The sequence below is a fragment of the Balaenoptera acutorostrata genome, chromosome 7, assembly GCF_949987535.1.
Source record: "Balaenoptera acutorostrata chromosome 7, mBalAcu1.1, whole genome shotgun sequence".
In the NCBI taxonomy this organism is placed as follows: domain Eukaryota; kingdom Metazoa; phylum Chordata; class Mammalia; order Artiodactyla; family Balaenopteridae; genus Balaenoptera; species Balaenoptera acutorostrata.
This window is the reverse complement of record NC_080070.1, coordinates 15402231-15422240: the sequence shown is the minus strand read 5'-3', so window position 1 is coordinate 15422240 and position 20010 is coordinate 15402231. Positions and strand designations below refer to the sequence as shown.

At 43.6% G+C, this 20010-nt stretch overlaps 1 protein-coding gene across 1 annotated transcript in view; it reads right to left on the bottom strand.

Moving 5' to 3' along the window:
- Positions 1-17216, bottom strand: part of ZC3HAV1 (zinc finger CCCH-type containing, antiviral 1) — a 61832-nt gene extending 44616 nt beyond the window's left edge. The window contains exon 1 of the mRNA XM_007177077.2: positions 16436-17216. Coding sequence (XP_007177139.2) covers positions 16436-16743 — 308 coding nt within the window. The 5' untranslated portion in view covers positions 16744-17216. The remainder of the gene's footprint in view (positions 1-16435) is intronic.
- Between the last annotated feature and the right edge of the window lie 2794 nt (positions 17217-20010).

Here is a 20010-nt window from a genome sequence, read left to right as displayed (position 1 = left end):
ACGATCCTCTTGATATGGAACAGAAAATGACCTTGTTGAAACACCCTGCTGCTAGGCAGGTTCTACCCTCTGGCTCGGAGATATCTGACAACTGGGAGGAATTAAGAACCTTTCTTCCCTTTGAGCTCCAGTCCAGACATTGTGATCACAGAGCCAAGACTATGGTACCTCTCCTGTGGCCAGATTAGGGTCACAGATGAGGACCCAGTCCCTCTCCAGGTCCCAGCATGATACAGCATTGGTCATATCTGTCCTCTGCCTGCTCTGTCCTAGCCAAGGAGCAGTGGGGCACTTCCAAGGTCCTGGAAGTCAACATTTCCTCTAAATAACTAAAGGCAGCCAGACAAGTCCAATAAGAACCCCTCTGCCTGGAGCCCTGAGTGTCCAGGCTTTGCCAAGCTCACCCAAGACACTCATGCCTGTAGGAAGAGCCCGCCCAGCACACGCTGCGCTGGCTGGGTCCTTGACGTTGCCGGTCTGAGGGCCCAGATCGCTTTTCATTTCTCATCTCCATCCTCAGGCAAACAATAAATGACAGAAACTGTTGCTTAGGGACTTCCCCGGTGGTTCAAGGGTTAAGACTCCATGCTTCCACTGCAAGGGCGCGGGTTTGATCCCTGATTGGGGAACTAAGATCCTGCATGCCACATGGCGAGGCCAAAAAAAAAAAAAAAGAAACTGTTTCCTATGGTTGGCATTGCGGAGACAAGTTTGGCAGCAGCACTCATCATGGTCAGGGCTTGATGGAGATCATGTTCAGGTTTAAGATGCAGAAGCTTCCTTCTCACTTTCTTCTGATCACTCTGTCCCAGCTCCAGGTTCCTAGTATTCGTTAGGAGGATTTAGCCAGGAAATAGTGTGAAAGTCTCCCAAGGCCTCTTGGGGGTTCTCAAAGCCAGTGGTTCTCAAAGTGAGGTCCCCTGATCAGCATCACCTAGGAGGTTGTCAGAAATGCAAATTCTCAGGCCCCATCCCAGACCTGCTGGGTGAGTCTCAACCTTCTAGCTCACATCAGAATCATCTAGAGGGTTTGTTAGAACCCAGATTGCTGGGGCCCACCCCCAGAGTTTCTGATCAGTAGGTCCGGGGTGAGGGCTGAGAATCTGCATTTCTGACAAGCTCCCAGGTGATGCCACCGCTGCCGGTCCGATGAGCACACTTGGAGCAAGGATGCTGAAGGCTACCTTCTCCAGCAAAGAATAATGGGCTGGGCACAAGGCTGATTCACAGCCACAGGGACTCCCCGCCTCCCGGCACAGAAAAGAGCTTGCCCACAAACCACTATGAACCGCCCAGGGGAAAACAAGTGTTTGCAGAATGCTGCCTGCACTTGGAGCAGATAAACTTCAAACAGCATGAGCTGGGATAAGAGGTGATAACTTTTTAAAAAAAGAGCGAAGGGGCTTCCCTGGTGGCGCAGTGGTTGAGAATCTGCCTGCCAGTGCAGGGGACGCGGGTTCGAGCCCTGGTCTGGGAGGATCCCACATGCCGCGGAGCGACTGAGCCCGTGAGCCACAATTGCTGAGCCTGCGCGTCTGGAGCCTGTGCTCCGCAACAAGAGAGGCCGCGATAGTGAGAGGTCCGCGCACCGCGATGAAGAGTGGCCCCCACTTGCCGCAACTGGAGAAAGCCCTCGCAGAGAAACGAAGACCCAACACAGCCATAAATAAATAAATAAATTAAAAAAAAAAAAATTAAAAAAAGAGCGAAGATGGCCTTGGAAGAGGCAGGAATGTCTCTCAGGAATCTCAAGCCAAAAAGCCTAAAAACAAATGACCTTTTCACTCTTCTCTTCCAGTCACAGAACAAAATGTTACTTCAACCCTGGCAATAAACGCTTCCCCAACCACAGATGAAGTCTAGCCTGCAGAGTGGGTCTCATCCCTGGTTACACATAATAATCAACCGGGGAGTGCTTAGAAATACCTAAGCCTGGGCCACACCCTCAGAGACTGATTTAATTTGACAGGACGTGAGACCCCAGATGATTCCAATGTGCAGTCCAGGCTGGGATTGCTGGCTGGGCCTGTCAGATGAAATTCTAAGCTAGGTTCCTGCACTAGATACTCACACATGTGAACTCTAGCACTTCACAGGTCAGCAAACATAGGGCCAACCCTGGGCTCCACAATCAGACCAACGGTAAAAAGATAACCTTAAGGAGAGTCTTGTTTCTTGACAGTCATTTGTATCAAAATACCCCTTCTCTTCTCCTACTCACCTGCTCTGTTCCCCAACACCTCATGTGGGAGGGTGGACACAATCAAAGAGCTAGTCAGTTTGTATAGAAAACAGGAAATAGCTCATCATGATTCAAGCCAGGCAAAAAAGGAACCAGGATGTGTGAAAGATAAAATCTAGAGAACATTCATCTAAAGAATAAAACGTCACCCATCAAAACCAACCCTGCAAAGTATTAGTCATGAGACTCCTATCCTCTATATGTTTGTACTTCTGACGTTCCAGATTAAATTGCCAGTTACTAGAGGCAGGGATGGTTCACTGAATCTGGAACCCCTAGTCAGATGCGGGAGAACCAGAGGAGACCAGCAGAGAGCACAGGAACAGGGTAAGGAACAATGTCAGGGAAGAGAAAGGGTGGAGCCGAAGAAATCGACCTGCTTTAACCACAACTGTATTACCCAGAACACATTACGCGCAAAGAAGAGGACGCCCCCTGACTGCTGACTGTGATTAGCCCCAGGTGCAGATGGCCGAGGGTCCCGGCCAGGCGAGGAGAATGCAGCTGGTAGGCTGCAAGACTCTGGGCTGCAAGGGGCAACAAGAGGGGACCAGGCCCGCTGAGGATGGGAGAGGTGGCGGGCCGAGGAACTGATTGTAACCTATAACTGTACCAAGAGTAAGGCAAACAATGCAGGTGCCTCAATATTGTAGACAATCTCCCCAGTTTGACTTATTTCTCTGGTCCTTTTAATCAGTGGTTCTCAAACTCTGCTGCCCATTAGAACTACCCGGGGACTTTTTAAAAACCCTGATGCCCAAGTCATACCCTATACCAATTAAATCAGAATGTCCAGGGGTAGGAGTTGGGCATCAGTATTTTTAAAAGATTCCTCAAGTGATTCCAGTGTGCAGCAAAAGTTTGGGACCATGGCCCTAAGTCCACATCAGGACTGAGAAAAAGCACAGGAAGTGAAGAGAGTGAAGGGCAGGAGATGCCTCAGGGCATGCGGGATCTTAGTTCCCCAACTAGGGATCGAACCCCTGCCTCCTGTATTGGAAGCATGGAGTCCTAACCACTGGACCGCCAGGGAATTCCCACCAAAATCTTGATTAGAGACAGTAGGTCACACAAGGCTCCTCTCCTTGAACACGCCTCTTCTCCCTCTGCCACACTTCCCAACATAAATCCCTTTGGAAGTTAAGAAGAATATTAAAGAAGACTAGGGAGAAAGATGAATTAACTGGTTAATGGTGTTTGAGGATTCTTTCAGTGAGAAAGGGGCAGAAGCTTCTAGAATAGCCTACTTTTGGTGACACAATAAATATTTGTTGACGTAGTGGGTAGAATGTCTGAGGTTTCCTGTATGTCTTGTGGTTCTATCATATAAGAGTAAGAGACATGTCACCCTAACCTTGGAGGAATGCAACAGTTTTTTCATCATTTGCTCACTCAGCACTAAAGAATGCATTTCTCTTTGACTCCCTCAAACTCTAAAGCCACATAAAACTTGCATTTGCAATCTGCCAGGAAGTGCATCTGCAGATACTGTTTCTGAAAGTGTGGTTCCTGAACCCCTGCAAAAGAATCCTTAGGGTGATGGTTAAACACAAATTCCAAGGCCCCCATTTATCCCTTCTGAACCAGAATTTCTGTTGTGTGATTAGGAATCCACATTTTAATAAGCTCTCCCCAAGTGATTCAGATATACATCAAAGCCTGAGAAGTATTGCTCCAAAGCTGGGTACCTACTATACCACAGGGGCAACCCAAAATCGACCCATCAAGGTGTGGGAAAAAAATGTTACAACTCTTTATATTTATTTTGTATCTAAGAAAGTAAAAAATTATTGCCTGGGCTGAAAGAGGTGAAGGATTAGGGAGGATTACTTGGTTAATTTAGAAGGGGCATAAGAGAACCTTTAGGACTGATGAAAATTTTCTGTATCTTGATCATGATGATGGTTACATGGGTATATCCATTTGTTACGACTCTTCAAAGATTCTTCAAACTGTACGCTTTAAATGGGTATATTTTATTGTATGTAAATCATACCTCAAAAGTTGATTTTAAAGTTCTTTTAAAAGGTAACAAATTAATAAATATTTAATGCACAAAGTAAGAGTTATACATCATACGGTTTTTAAATAAATAGATACATAATAGGAGTACATGCTGAAAATGTTCTTTAATGACAGGGGTGAGGAATCAAAATGTTTGGAAACTACTTCCCAGATGACCTCTCTTAACCTGAAGCTATGAATTGGTCTGAAACATTCTTTTTTTTTTTTTTTTCTGGCCACGAGGCACGTGGGATGGAACCCATGCCCCCTGCAGTGGAAGCGTGGAGTCTTAACCACTGGACCGCCAGGGAAGTCGCTGGTCTGAAACATCTTAAAATCTCTTCTTAGTGGGGAAGCATTAAAAGATCATGAATTAGGTCTCCACTTTCTTCTCTCAAACTGAGTCTAACTCTGGTGTCCCAATTTGGTTAAATTGGTTTCTCAACGGACTTGAAATCCTAGGTTCTTCTAGATTCTTTTACTCTTTTTCCACCACCATCTTGGGGCCTTTGTCAATTCCAAAGTAGCCTGTAGGTAAAGATCACAGACACCAGTTTGGAAATAAATGTGATCAGGAGCAGTAATCAAATCAGAAACTTTTTATGGACGGAAAACAAATCTATACTTATTTTAAATCTTTAATTCTGCCATCTCCACATTATGTAAAAAGTAGAAAATATTTTGTTATCAGATGCTTATTTGTCACTTATTTAAGATTGTTTATCATGATTCACAGTATCACTTATTAAGTTTCTTAGTTTAATTTTTGCAGAAGGCTGCAGAAATTGAAAGTCAAATTTGATCAAATTCAAATAAATATGAAGCAAATCCGAAAGGAGAGCAAAAATTCACAAATGATTCTTATGGGGCACACACCCCTTCGTGCTGTGACGTCACAGAAAGCAGCATGTCTCTAAGGCCATCAGCCTGACAAGGAGACTCCATGGACACAGCACAATCAGGAACAAAGGAGACGCCCAAGAAGACCCCTCCTGGGTAAATACACCCCCTCAAATGACACGCAACATGCAAGAGTAAAAGGCAAGCCTTGAACACATATGCTAAGTGAAAGAAGCCAAACACAATGGGACAAATACTGGATGATTCCATTTAGAGGGTACATCCAGAATAGGCAAATCCATGCAGACAGAAAGAAGACTAGAGGTTGCCAGGGGCTGGGTGGAAGGAATAAAGAGGAGTGCCTGTGGATGGGTGTGGGGCCTCTTCTGGGGATGAGGAAAATGTTCTGGAACAAGACAGTGGTGATGGTTGCACAGAGTCATAAATGTACATATTGCCATTGAACTGTACACTTTATGATAAAAGATTAAATATAGTAAAGGCAATTATAGACAAAAATAGAGTGCTAAGAGGACAGAAAGAGAAAAATGCAAACAGAAGCAACAAGTAAGAATTAGACACCACATAAGACAAACTTGAAAAACAAGCACTGGGAATTCCCTGGCAGTCCAGTGGTTAGGACTCTGCACTTCCGCTGCCAAGGGCCTGGGTTCGATCCCTGGTTGGGGAAATAAGATCCCACAAGCTGCCTGGCACAGCCAAAAATAAATAAATAAATAAAACAAGCATTATGCTGCAGCAATTTTTTTTTTGGATCTGTCTCCTAAAGTAAAGGAAATAAAAGCAAAAATAAACAAATGGGACCTAATTAAACGTAAAAGCTTTTGAACAGCAAAGGAAACCATCAACAAAACGAAAAGACAACCTACTGAATGGGAGAAAATATTTGCAAATGATATGACCAATAAGGGATTAATATCCAACATATATAAACAGCTCATACAACTCAACATCAAAAAACAAAACAAAACAAAACAAAACCCAAACAACTCAATTAAAAAATGGGCAGAACTGAATAGACATTTTTCCAAAGAGGAAATGCAGATGGCCAATAGGCACATGAAAAGATGTTGAACATCGCTAATCATCAGGGAAATGTAAATCAAAACCACAATGAAATACCACCTCACACCTGTCAGAATGGTTTTTAAAAAGAACACAAATAACAAATGTTGGTGTCGAAGTGGAGAAAATGGAACCCTCGTACACTGTTAGTGAGAATGTACATTGGTACAGCCACTGTGGAAAACAGTATGGAGGTCTCTCAAAAAACTAAAAATAAAACTACCACATGATCCAACAATTCCACTACTGGGTATATATCTGACAAAAACAAAAACACTAATTTGAAAAGATACATGCACCCCAATGTTCACAGCAGCATTATTTACAATTGCCAAGATATGGAAGCAACCGAAGTGTCCATCAACAGATAAATGGGTAAAGATGTAGAATATATACAGAATAGAATACTACTCAGCAATAAAAAAGAATGAAATTTTGCCATTTGCAGCAACATAGATGGGCTTGGAGGGCATTATGCTAAGTGAAATAAGTCAGACGGAAAAGACAAATACTCTATTATATCACTTATATGTGGAATCTAAAAAATACAACAAACTAGTGAATATAACAAAAAAGAAGCAAACTCACAGATATAGAGAACAAACCAATGGTTGCCGTTGGTCAAGGGGAGAATATAGAGGTGGGGGAGTAGGAGGTACAAACTATTGGGTTTAAGACAGGCTCAAGGATGTATTGTACAACACAGGGAATACAGCCAATATTTTGTAGTAACTATAAATGGAAAATAACTTTAAAAATTGTATAAAAAAAATTTTTTGGGGGGCTTCCCTGGTGGTGCAGCGGTTGAGAATCCGCCTGCCAGTGCAGGGGACACGGGTTCGAGCCCTGGTCTGGGAAGATCCCACATGCCGCGGAGCAACTAGGCCCGTGAGCCACAATTACTGAGCTTGCGCGTCTGGAGCCTGTGCTCCGCAACAAGAGAGGCCGCGATAGTGAGAGGCCCGCGCACCGCGATGAAGAGTGGCCCCCGCTCGCCACAACTAGAGAAAGCCCTCGCACAGAAACGAAGACCCAACACAGCCAAAAATAAATTAATTAATTAAAAATAAATTTTTTTAACTTTTTAAACAAGCGTCACGACTTAAAAGGGCCAGAGACCGAGAATATATAAAGAATTAAAACCACAGTGGGGCGGGGCTTCCCTGGTGGCGCAGTGGTTGAGAATCTGCCTGCCAATGCAGGGCACACGGGTTCGAGCCCTGGTCTGGGAGGATCCCACATGCCGCGGAGCAACTGGGCCCGTGAGCCACAATTACTGAGCTTGCGCGTCTGGAGCCTGTGCTCCGCAACAAGAGAGGCCGCGGTAGTGAGAGGCCCGCATATCGCGATGAAGAGTGGCCCCCGCTTGCCGTAACTAGAGAAAGCCCTCGCACAGAAACGAAGACCCAACACAGCCATAAACAAATACCTTAAAAAAAAAAACAAAACACAGTGAGGGACTTCCCTGGTGGCCCAGTGCTTAAGACTCTGCGCTTCCACTGCAGGGAGTGCGGGTTCGATCCCTGGTCTGGGAATTAAGATGCCACACGCCTCACAGCGTGGCCAAAATAAATAAATAAATAAAAACACAATGAGGCACAATTTCACATTCCTTATATTGGCACAATTTGTAAAAGGCTGATGACATCAATTGGCAAGGATATGAAACACGGGAATCCTCATATTTTTCTGGTGGGAGTAAAACTTGGTATACAAACCTGGAAAACAATTTGGTATTGTCTCCTAAAGCTTAAGTATGGAAATTCTGGTACTAGATACCTAGGTAACTTTTGCACGTTTACACAAGGAAAGATATACCAAAATATTACAGTTTGTAATAGCAAAAAACTGAAAACAATCTATATTTTAATAACAAGAAAATTGATATATAAATTGCGTACATTTGTGCGAAAGAAAGCTATTGTTTATAAAAGAAAGAACTAGAGCAGTCCCTCTCCTAAAATTTGTGGGGTTTGAGGCATGATAAAATGGAGGCCCATACACCAAATATCTAAACACTTCAAAGTAATTAATCAAGCTAAGAAATGGTTCAATAAAATATGTTCTAATATATATTCTCTCTTCCTATCTTGACAAACATACTTTCATAATGACCTGGAAGGCCAAGTTTGAATTTAGAATGCTCAGACTCCTTTGAGCTCTATGAATAGGATGTAGTAGAATGAAGAAAGAAAGCCGCTGGGACTTCCCTGGTGGTCCAGCAGTTGAGACTCTGTGCTTCCACTGCAGGGGGCACGGGTTCGATACCTGGTCTGGAGCTAAGATCCCACATGCCAGTGCGGTGCAGCCAAAAAGTTAAAGACAGCCCCCACTCCCAACTCCAGCCCCCCTCTTCTCTTCTCCCCCTCAGGCTCTGTCCCACATTGCCAGCACCATCATACAGAGGCAATGAACATGCCAGCCTGTACATCCAAATTCCTTCCACGTGTAGGAAGACCCAGGGAAGAAGCCCACTCAGGCTCTGGAAGTGGGCTTGGGAATTCTAGGGTCCTGGGAACCCAGAGCATAGTCTAGAACAGGGGTAGGGGCCACAGATGAAGGCCACTGGTTCTAGATGAGCACGATTCCTTAACCCCAGACTCCTCAATAAGTGAGTAGGTATACAGTTGGGCTGGAATAGGACCTGTAAAGCAGAGGGCCCAGGGCAGAAGTCCATCTTGCCCAGGTCTCAAGGTGGTACAGAAACAGGGCTTTATATATTAGAGGTGAGTCTCAGAAACATTATGCTGTGCAAACAAGAGCAAAATAAAGCAAGTATTTGCATACCTAGTATTGATGTAATTTATAGGCTTGAAAACAGGCAAAATAATCCTAAATGTTGCTTAGAAATAAACACATGGGGACTTCCCTGGTGGTGCAGTGTTTAAGAATCCACCTGCCAATGCAGGGGACATGGGTTCGATCCCTGGTCCGGGAAGATCCCACATGCCACGGAGCAACTAAGCCCGTGAGCCACAACTACTGAGCCTGCGCTCTACAGCCCGCACACCACAACTACTGAGCCTGCATGCCACAACTACTGAAGCCCATGTGCCTAGAGCCCATGCTCCACAACAAGAGAAGCCACTGCAATGAGAAGCCCGTGCACCGCAACAAAGAGTAGCCCCCGCTCACTGCAGCTAGAGAAAGCCTGCGTGCAGCAACAAAGACCCAATGCAGACAAAAATAAATAAATAAAATTTACAAAATAAAAATAAAAGAAATAAACACATGTGTAGGGATTTCCCTGGTGGTCCAGTGGTTAAGACTCCGTGCTCCCAATGCAGGGGGTCCGGGTTGAATCCCTGGTCAGGGAACTAGATCCTGCATGTCACAATTAAAAGAGCCTGCATGCTTCAACTAAAGAGCCCACATGCCACAACTAAAAGATCCTGCATGCTGCAACTAAATATCCCACATGCCACAACGAAAATCCTGCATACAGCAACAAAGATCCCGTGTGCCGCAACGAAGACCCAGCACAACCAAATAAATAAATAAATAAATGTTTTTAAAAATAAAATTAAAATTAAAAAAGAAATAAACACGTGTAGAAAAATTAAATGTGTGGGGAAACTAAATATCAAATGCAGAACAGTGTTGTGGGATTGTAAATTGGTATGCCCATTATGGAAAACAGTATGGAGTTCCTCAAAAAATTAAAACTAGAACACCATATGATCCAGCAATCCCACTTCTGGGTATATATCCAAAGGAAATGATATCAGTATCTTGAAGAAATATTTGCACTCCCAAGTTCAATGTAGCGTTATTCACAATAGCCAAAATATGGAAATAACCTAAGTGTCCATCCACAGATGAATGGATAAAGAAAATGTGGTTTATATGTATAAGATGAAATATTATTCAACCATGAAAAGAAGGAAATTCTGCCATTTGTGACATGCATGAACCTAAAAGACATCATGCTAAGTGAAATAAGACAGACACAGAAAGATAAAACAAAACAAAAACCTGCATGATCTCACTTATACATGGAATCTAAGAAAGTCAAACACGTAGAAAAGGAGAATACAATGGTAGTTGCCAGAGATTTGGGTGGGGGAGGAGGGATGTTGGTCAAAGGGTACAAACTTTCAGTTACAAGATGAATAAGTTCTGGAGATCTAAGGTACAGCATGGTGACCACGGTTGATAATAAATATTGTATACTTGAAGTTTGCTAAGAGCATTGATATTAAGTGTTCTAACCATCAGGGACTTCCCTGGTGGTGCAGTAGTTAAGAATCCACCTGCCAATGCAGGGGACACGGGTTTGATCCCTGGTCTGGGAAGATCCCACATGCCGCGGAGCAACTAAGCCCATGCACCACAACTACTGAGCCTGCACGCTAGAGCCCATGAGCCACAACTACTGAAGCTTGTGCACCTAGAGCCCGTGCTCCACAACAGGAGAAGCCACCGCAGTGAGAAGCCCGCACACCACAATGAAGAATAGCCCCCGCTCGCCACAACTAGAGAAAGCCCGTGTGCAGCAACAAAGACCCAATGCAGTCAAAAATAAATAAATAAATAAATAAATTTATTTTTTAAAAAAGTATTCTCACCATCAAAAAAATGGGGGTAAATAGATGAGGTGATAAATAGGTTAATCAGCTTGACTGAGGGAATCACTTCACAATGTATACATATAACAAACTATCACATTGTACACCTTAAATATATACAATATTTATTAGTCAATCGTACCTAAAGCTGGTATGTTTATCTCTAGTTATCACCTCTAAAATGGGGGAGATGATCAAAGGTGAGAATTCAGGGGGTTTTAACTGTGCAATACTTTATTTCTGAAGCTGATTTGTGGGTACACAGATATTCACTGTATGCTTTATACATTCTCGTAAGACTTAAATATCACCTAATAAAAACTTTAATGAGAAAATTCTTTTAAAATTAAAAAATAAGATACCATTGTATACCCTTCAGATTGGCATAAATCAAAAAAATCTGATAATACTAAGTGCTAGTTGGCTATAAAATGGGGAAACTGAGACATCAAACATGAAATTGTAAATTGGTACAACCACTTATACTACACTGATTTGTCAGAATCCTGAAAAGTTGAAGCTGTGCAAGAACTGAAACCAGCAATTCCATTTCCTAATGATCTACCTTGGAGAAGCTCTTGCCATGAGACCAAGAGAATGTATAGTCTTGGCAGCATGCTTTTTTGTAGCAAAAAAATTAGAAATATTCTAAATGCCCATTATTGCAGGAATAGGTGCTGAACTGTGGTATAAATCATATGGTGAAATACTATTGAACTGTGGTATAAATCATATGATGAAATACTATATGGCTGTTAAGATGAATAAACTAGATCCTTATAACAACATGAATAGATCTTCAAAACATAACATTGGGTAAAAATTCTAAAACACATGAAACAATACTACATTTTGTATATGAATACAAATATATATGAGAGGAAATTTTTAAATCATGGAAGGGCAGGACACACCCCAAAATCATGATTAAAGTTGCTTTCTGGGGAAAGAGGGAAATGAGACTAGGGAAGAGAAAAAAAACAATAACCTTAGGCCTGTTATGGTATTTATTTTATTTTAAAATAAAAAAAGCAAAAATAGAAATATAAATATTTATTCTGGGAGGTGAATTATAAGCTTATTATACTATATATTCTTTCATATAGTATAGCTTTCGTTATATACTCAGAATATATATACTCTGATGCTTGTTGTACTACTCTTTGCATTTTTTTGGTTGGTTTTTTTTTTTCAATTTATGAAATTGTCAATTAGTTTTCTTCCTGTCTACCCATCCCCATCCAAAGTTTCAGTTATGCAAATGGGAAAGGCATACAAACAGGAAAGAGCCCAGAGGAAACACCCACATTAGCAGAAACCACAAAGCTAGTTGAAGACAGACAGCCTGCTTTAAACAGTTAAACAGAAATCATGCTTGCAAAACAATATCTTGACCTTGAATTAATGAAAGATCACACTTCATACAGCTACTTGACGACACCAGTAGCTAAGTTAAGAAGTTATGCAGATCTGGGTTCAACACTAACTTTGCCAGCTATCTGCTATGTGACCTTCAGTAAAATTCTAAACAGCTCTAGGCCTGAGTTACATTAAGATGGGACTTAGGGACTTCCCAGGTGGTCCAGTGGTAAAGAATCTGCCTTCCAATGCAGGGGACATGGGTTAGATCTCTGGTCAGGGAACTAAGATCCCACATGCCGCAGGGCAACTAAGCCCGCGAGCTGCAACTACTGAGCCTGCGCACGCTCTACAGCCCGCACGCCACAACTAGAGAGAAGCCCACGAGCTGCAACGAAGAGCCCATGTGCCGCAATTGAGACCCGATGCAGCCAAATAAATAAATTAAATAAATAAATATTTTTAAAAAAAAGATGAGACTTACAACACCTACCTCAGGAATCATAGTAGAGACGAACTTGGATACCATCTCTAAAGTGCTTATCATAGTACTTGGTAGACAGTTATTTGCTCAACAAATGGTAGTTATTATTTGTGCCAGAACTGGGATTAGAACTCCATGTGTGGGCGTATGTTTCATCAAAGCAAACAGAAATACCCAAAATTAATTATCCAATAGCGAAGCAAGCCCTGTTGTCAACTAAAATGTATAGTTAAAAGCAACATCAGAGAGACTTCCCTGGTGGCACAGTGGTTAAGAATCTGCCTGCCAATGCAGGGGACACGGGTTCGAGCCCTGGTCCGGGAAGATCCCACATGTCAGGGAGCAACTAAGCCCGTGTGCCACAACTACTGAGCCTGCGCTCTAGAGCCCGCGAGCCACAACTACTGAGCCCGTGTGCCACAACTACTGAAGACCGCACGCCTAGAGCCTGAGATCCACAACAAGAAGCCACAGCAATGAGAAGCCCACACACCGCAATGAAGAGTAGCCCCTGCTCGCCGCAACTAGAGAAAGCCCACACACAGCAACGAAGACCCAACACAGCCAAAAATTAAAAACAATTTTTAAATAAAAGCAACATAAGAGAAAAGACCGGAACAGCAGAACTGATAGGAGAAATTCCACCTATAAATAATAGTACTACAAAGGAAAATGTAGAAGTCCAGCAAAAGGCAAGCTATCCTCATGCAGACAGAGAACAGTTACTAAACTGAATGGTAACCTCAGCATGGGTATCAACTGGTCAACAGCGCCCACCAACCTATAATCCACAAAGAAAGCCCTTAGACTCCCACGTGTCAAGTATTAGAAGATGAGGATTTATAAGTTGCTAAGAAAGGGAAAATATTTTAAAACATACTTGGGAAAAAAATATATTTTCTAGGCTTTTAGGCAAAAGAAAAAGAATTCTCCCAAGGGTCCTTATTATGAGGACACAATATACATTAATGGATTAAAAATTTGTAATTCCCAAACTCAAAAGTGATATAAAAAGATTTTAAAAATAAGACTGGACCCATACATTTAAGAAATAAGAATTTATCACTCAACTAAAGAAAAAGAAAAAAGACTTTAATGAATTCTCCAGAGAATCCACCCAAACTTGCATAGACCAAATTATTCCTACAGACCATATTATTCATATAGAACATATTATTCCTCTTCTAAAATATAAAAAAGTGCAGGTTAACTACCCAACTTACGAGCTTAAAATGGTTTTGAGTTGCAAACAACAACAACAAAATAATAACAACAATAATAAAACAAAAAACTAAAGTTTCTAAACCTACTGCATGTAACAAATTAAAACAGTTTCTAAATATATTAAATATATAACATATTGAAACAATTATGAAATATGACTGTGTAGGTTTTTTTCCCTGAAAATGAAAGTCCAAGTATAGGGCAATCAGAGAAATTTGAACACTAACTGGATATTATATGATATTAAAATTATAATCGTAGGGACTTCCCTGGTGGCGCAACGGTTAAGAATCTGCCTGCCAATGCAGGGGACACTGGTTCGAGCCCTGGTCTGGGAAGATCCCACATGCCGCAGAGCAACAAAGCCTGTATGCCCCAACTACTGAGCCTGTGCTCTAGAGCCTGTGAGCCACAACTACTGAGCCCTCGTGCCGCAACTACTGAAGCCCATGAGCCTAGAACCGGTGCTCCGCAACTAGAGACGCCACCACAATGAGAAGCCCACGCACCGCAACAAAGAGTAGCTCCCACTTGCCGCAACTAGAGAAAGCCCGTGCGCAGCAACAAAGACCCAATGCAGCCAAAAATAAATAAATGAATAAATAAATTTATAAAAAGAAAATATAATCGTAAAAAAAAAGTGATCATTGTACTGTGGTTATACTAATAAAATAGAGTCTTTAATCTTTGGAGATACTAAAGTATTTACAAAGCAAATAATCTCTGGCATTTGGTTTAAAATAACACGTTTGAGTTGGGGACAGGGATGGGGAGGGGAGAATAAATGAACCAAGACTGGCCTTACTGTACTTTGAAAACTGTTGAACCGATGAGCACATAGGGTTCATCATTCTCTTTACTTTACTTTAGTGTATGTTGAAAATATTCATAGTAAAAAATTAAAAGATAAGAAGCCTATGTATTTAAAACTAATATCCCAACACTAAATGGCGAAGAATTTTTCACAACAGAAAAGATAACAAAGCCTTCCATCTCCATTGTTATTCGGTAGAGTGCTAGAATGTTCCTTCCTTTTTTCTATTCTCTACCCTCTTTTCCTCCTTCCTGATTTCATCTGCCGACTTAGATGACTCCTTCCATACACATAACTTCCTGAAACTCAGAAATAGACGTTCAGATTGTTGCCTCACGACATAATAAATATTTCTTTTTAATAACAATGGAGCATATTCTTAAAATTTTAGTTTTGCTCTAAACAAATTTTTTTTTAAACTTATCTACCACATCCATCTAAAACATCTGTCTTTTGTATGTTTTATCATACAAGTAGTGCGAGTGAGTAATCTAAAGTTTTTCACTAATAAGCACATGCTGAAAAGTTTGATGACCACCATTTTGGACACTAAGACACCACTTAAAGTTTTTAAGGATGGAGGAAGTGTGACAAGTACTACATCAAGAAAAACAATTTAGCAGAAGTACATACGGATAGGAAAGATGGAGAGAAAGACTATGGTCAGAGAAAATCATTCATTAATTCAACAAGGCATTCATTTAGAAGTGAGATGCGTTAGTAGGAACCAGACAGGGAAGGGATGGGAGAGGTCAATAAAAGAACTTGGTGTTTAAGGTATTATGAAGGAGGAAGAAGAGGTTGAGGGTTGTGGGGGGGGGGGGGGGGTGGGAGTGTCACAGACCCTGCCCTGGGGGAAAGAAGATGAGTTCGACACAGACTGGCAGGATATTCAGGTGCAGTTGCTCCTCAGACACCTGGAGATGAAGAACCTAGAGTCAGTAGGAAGGCCGAGGCAACGGATGTACACAAGGAAGCCATCTTTGTAGATGTGACGACTAAACCCAAGGAAGTGAGGGCTCTCGGGGAGAGACCTGGAACACAGGTACATCAAAAGGCTTAACTGAAACCTTGGGGCACACCTATATTCAGGAAACAGAAAAGGAACAAGTGGGAACACAGAAGCAGCTGCCTGGGAGATAGGGCACACTGTTTCAAAGTGGTCCCAAGGGTAGGCGGTCAACGGTGCAGGCCACCGCGGGGCCCACGGGAAAGGAGCTCTGGAAGAGGACCCATCATTGGTAACCTTGAATAGAACCATTCTGGTCTTGGTGGTGCGGGCTAGAGTCAGATATCAGAAAAGTGATAATGAGGGGAAAGGAGGCGCTTAGAAAGGAAGGCCAAGCAGAGACCCGCAGCTCGCCGCGATGGAGACAGACCCCGGGGTCGAGCCGGCTGGGGGGCTGGGAAGACCGCACAACACCTAGGGGGTAAGGTAGCAGAGAGGGGACGACTCAAGATGCCAGAGAATGGAGGCATTTTCTTTCGTTCCCAAACCTGCCTCCAAATTGTCTAGGCCCTGGCTTGCCCAAAAGTACTTTATCCTTATGGAGGTGGGGAGTTGATCGTAGTCTTCACCGGAGCGGTAGCGCGCTAGCCATATTCAAAGGAAGGTCTGAAGGCGCTGGAGGGAAGGGAACCTTCGAGAGCAGAAGCACGGGCCCAGCAAGAAGGGAAGCAGAGGAGGGAGCAGCTGGAGGAAGAGGCATCGGGTGCGAGGTGCCCGCGAGGGCGCACCCCTCGCGGAGCAGCAGCCGCGACAGTCCTCCCAGACCGGGACCCGGGGAGACGTCCCTCCCTCCCAGGGCACTCACCGCTCCGACTGCGAATAGTGGCACCGGCCCAGCAGGTTGAGCTTGCAGAGGTGCAGGTTTCCGCAGGGTTTGCTGCAGTACTTGCGACGGCAGACCCGGGCTCGAGTGGTGGCCACCACGGACCGGATGACCCCGTCCTTGCCGCCCGTCTCCAACACCACGAAGCGGTCGGGCCCGGCCTCTTCCAGCACCTCGCAGAGCTGCGCCTCGGAGAGCTGCATCTCGTCGAGCAGCGCTTCCAGGGCCATGCGGCCCCCGTGGGCGCACAGGATTTTGGTGATGAAGCAGCACACCCCCGGGTCCGCCATGGCGCGCTGCGCTGGCCTGGCCGCGGCGCGGGACTCTGCTCCAGGGAGAATCGAAACTTAGAGTCCCGGGGGCGGGCGCGGGAGGCGCGCGGGCTGGGCGCGCCCCGGGCGGGGGAGCGTGCGCTCTCCGGCGCCGCTAGCCGAGCCCAGCGGTTTCGGTTTCCCAGTAAGCTTGGGTCGAGAGGCCAAACCTCACCGACGCGGTCCCTGTGTCAGATTTAAAGTCAATCGCGACGGTAACCTAGTGGAAAGAGGGCGAACAAGCGCGGGCTAATCTGCAGGCGACCGCGGCGACCACTGGACGGCTCCTCGAGGGTCAGGTTCCCCAGCTGGGCACCGAGAGGCTTCTTCGGAAAGAAGAGAAACTAAAACTGATCTCGGGGCTCTGGTGGGGTTTTTATAAACCAGCCAGAGTGACGAATGACGCGAGTCTTGGGAGCTCTCTTGAGGAGTCCTAGGTTCTCTACCCCACCCATTCCCGGAAAGAACAGACCCAAGTGAGCGCTTGCTCCGAGCCCGTCGCCCTGCCTCCGGTATTAGTGAATCTTTACAACTCCACTGAGTTAGATATTGTTATCCTCACTCTACTTGAGGAAGTAATTTGAGTAAACACAGCCTACAAGCTGGAGCCTGGGAACCTGAGGTTCCCCAAATCTGGCCCCCAGATCGTGGTCCGCCTGGCCAGGACCAATGTGAACTTTCTCTCACACCACCCTTCCTTCTCAAAGGACAACGATTATTGCTCTCCCTCTTTTTTGCCTTCTTATGAGCTCTTTGAAGAACCACTTCTTGACACATTCTTGCCTGTCTATAGTAGCTAACAGAGGTGCCCCAGACACCGCTTAATCCCTGATAGCAATCAGTCACAGTCGGGCAGGCAGGCTTAGACATATCCCAAGGCTTCAGATAGGTTCCTCTCTCTGGATATTTGGACAAGACCTTTTCCCCCAGTGGGGACTCACTTGGACCCCCAGAGTTGGTATAAAGTGAGAACGTTTGAACTACAGAAGATACAGAAAGAAATTTTATCTGAGTTTCTCTTAATCTGACTAAAGCAAAGCCTCCTGAAAATACAGCTACCTTTAAACCCCTTCCAAGGGAGTTTCCTGCTAATTCAGTTGCCCCGGAGACACAATGTCCATTGCAATTAGCATCAAAAAGCCCAGTAGAACCTTCCATACTCTCCCACTGAAGTCCTAAAAACCCCCCTTTTGTTAAATTGAGATATATAAAGTTACTTCAGGCTATTCCAGGAGGTTTCCATTATTGGAAACTCCCCCCCCCTCCAATGCTAAATAAATCTCGTCTTTTCTCTTTTTAATCTGTCTATTGTCAGTTAATTTGCAGGACCTAATCACTGGACTCAAATTGCAAGAGGCAAAAGGTTTTCCTCCCAACACTCCCAGGTGAAATGGGTCATTGATCGGATAAGTAATAAACCTTTTTTTAAATGATAGAATTCAGTTGTCAAACTAGAAACTCTTCAAAATGATTAATGGGCATTCTCAGATTGGTAATTCATGGTTGATGATCCGTCTCTTAGGAATACAGTACTTTGGTATGAAAACCAGCAAAAGCTAGGTTCCCTCTAGCTATTACTTTATAGTTTCCTTTAATCCACTTGGCCTGATTTGTGGTCTGACAGGTTCCCAGGGACTGGGCTTTCAATATCAAATCAATTGAATTCACCACAGTATCTTCTGTGTGGCCCTTACTTTAGTTAGTCACTCTGAACATACAGAAGTTTAAGAAATAGTCCCTGCACTCAAGGAGCTTATGTTTGGGAAGACATGAAAAAACATTAAAACATAAGGGAATCCGTGGTTAAGTGCTGCAACGGGGTATAAAGGAGGTTGGAGAAGAGTACAGCTTGGCTAGAGTGGTTGGGATTAGAGATATAAAATTCCCCTCAATCTGAGGCCCTGAGAAACAATTTAAGGGGTTGTGGAGAGGAAAAAAAGCAGAGATTTAGGAAATTCGTGTTGTCACAGGTTGGGTTCTCCAGGAAGCAGACACTGATATGGAGTTGAGAGTACAGAAGATCTCCTGGAGTGTAACACCAGAGAAAGTCAAGGGAAGAAGCAGGATTGGTCTGTGAGGGCTGTCAGACCACGATGCAGACCTCACAAAGTCTCTGCCGGCCCAACGGGAGCAGGAGACTAGCCTCGGGCAGAAAAGCCTAGGCCCTTGTACCACTGCCTTGGATGGTCATTGGCAGGGGCCGCTGGAGCAGTGCGTGACTTCAGCTCAGTCACTGAGGTGAATCCTGAAGGAGCTGAAGCTGGAGGCGCTCAGCTAAGCACACTCCTTGCAGCTGGGAAGCAAGCCCTGCCTTGAAGGGAAATCTGAGTGACGCCCTGTGTCCGCTCTAGTCCACCTTTTGTGCCACGTGGATCTGTTGCTTCTCCATCTGCACTCGGGAAACAGCTTTTTCAGCACTCTGATGGGCCGCTCTTCCTGAAAAATAACTTAGGAGAGGGAAGTTAACGGAATGAACTACAGCTTCTGTCACTGCACCTGGTTGTAGGACCACAACTGGTCCTCATCATTTCCCTCCATCACCATCCATTTCTTTTTCTTTTTTCTTTTTTTATTGAAGTATATTTGATTTACAATATTGTATTAATTTCAGGTGTACAGAAAAGTGATTCAGTTATACATATGTATATATCTATATTTTTTGGGGATTCTTCTCCATTGTTGTTTATTACAAGGTATTGAATATAGTTCCCTGTGCTATGCAGTAAATCCTTGTTGTTTATCTATTTTATATATAGTAGTGTGCATCTGTTAATCTCACATACTCCCGATTTATCCCTCCCTTCCCTTCCCCTTCGGTAACCATAAGTTTATTTTCTGTGTCTGTGAGTCTATTTCTGTTTTGTAAAAAAGTTCATTTGTACTATTTTTTAGATTCCACATATAAGTGATATCATATAGTATTTGTCTTTCTCTGACTTATTTTACTTAGTATGATAATGTCTAGGTCCATCCATGTTGCTACAAATGGCATTATTTCATTCTTTTTTATGGCTAATATTCTATTGTATATACTACATCTTCTTTATCCATTTGCTGATGGACACTTAGGTTGCTTCCATGTCTTGGCTATTGTAAATAGTGCTGCTAAGAATATTGGGGTGCATGTATCTTTTCAAATTAGAACTTTCATCTTTTCCAGGTATATACCCAGGAGCGTGATTGCTGGACCATATGGTAGCTCTATTTTTAGTTTTCTAAGGAAACTCCATACTGTTCTCCATAGTG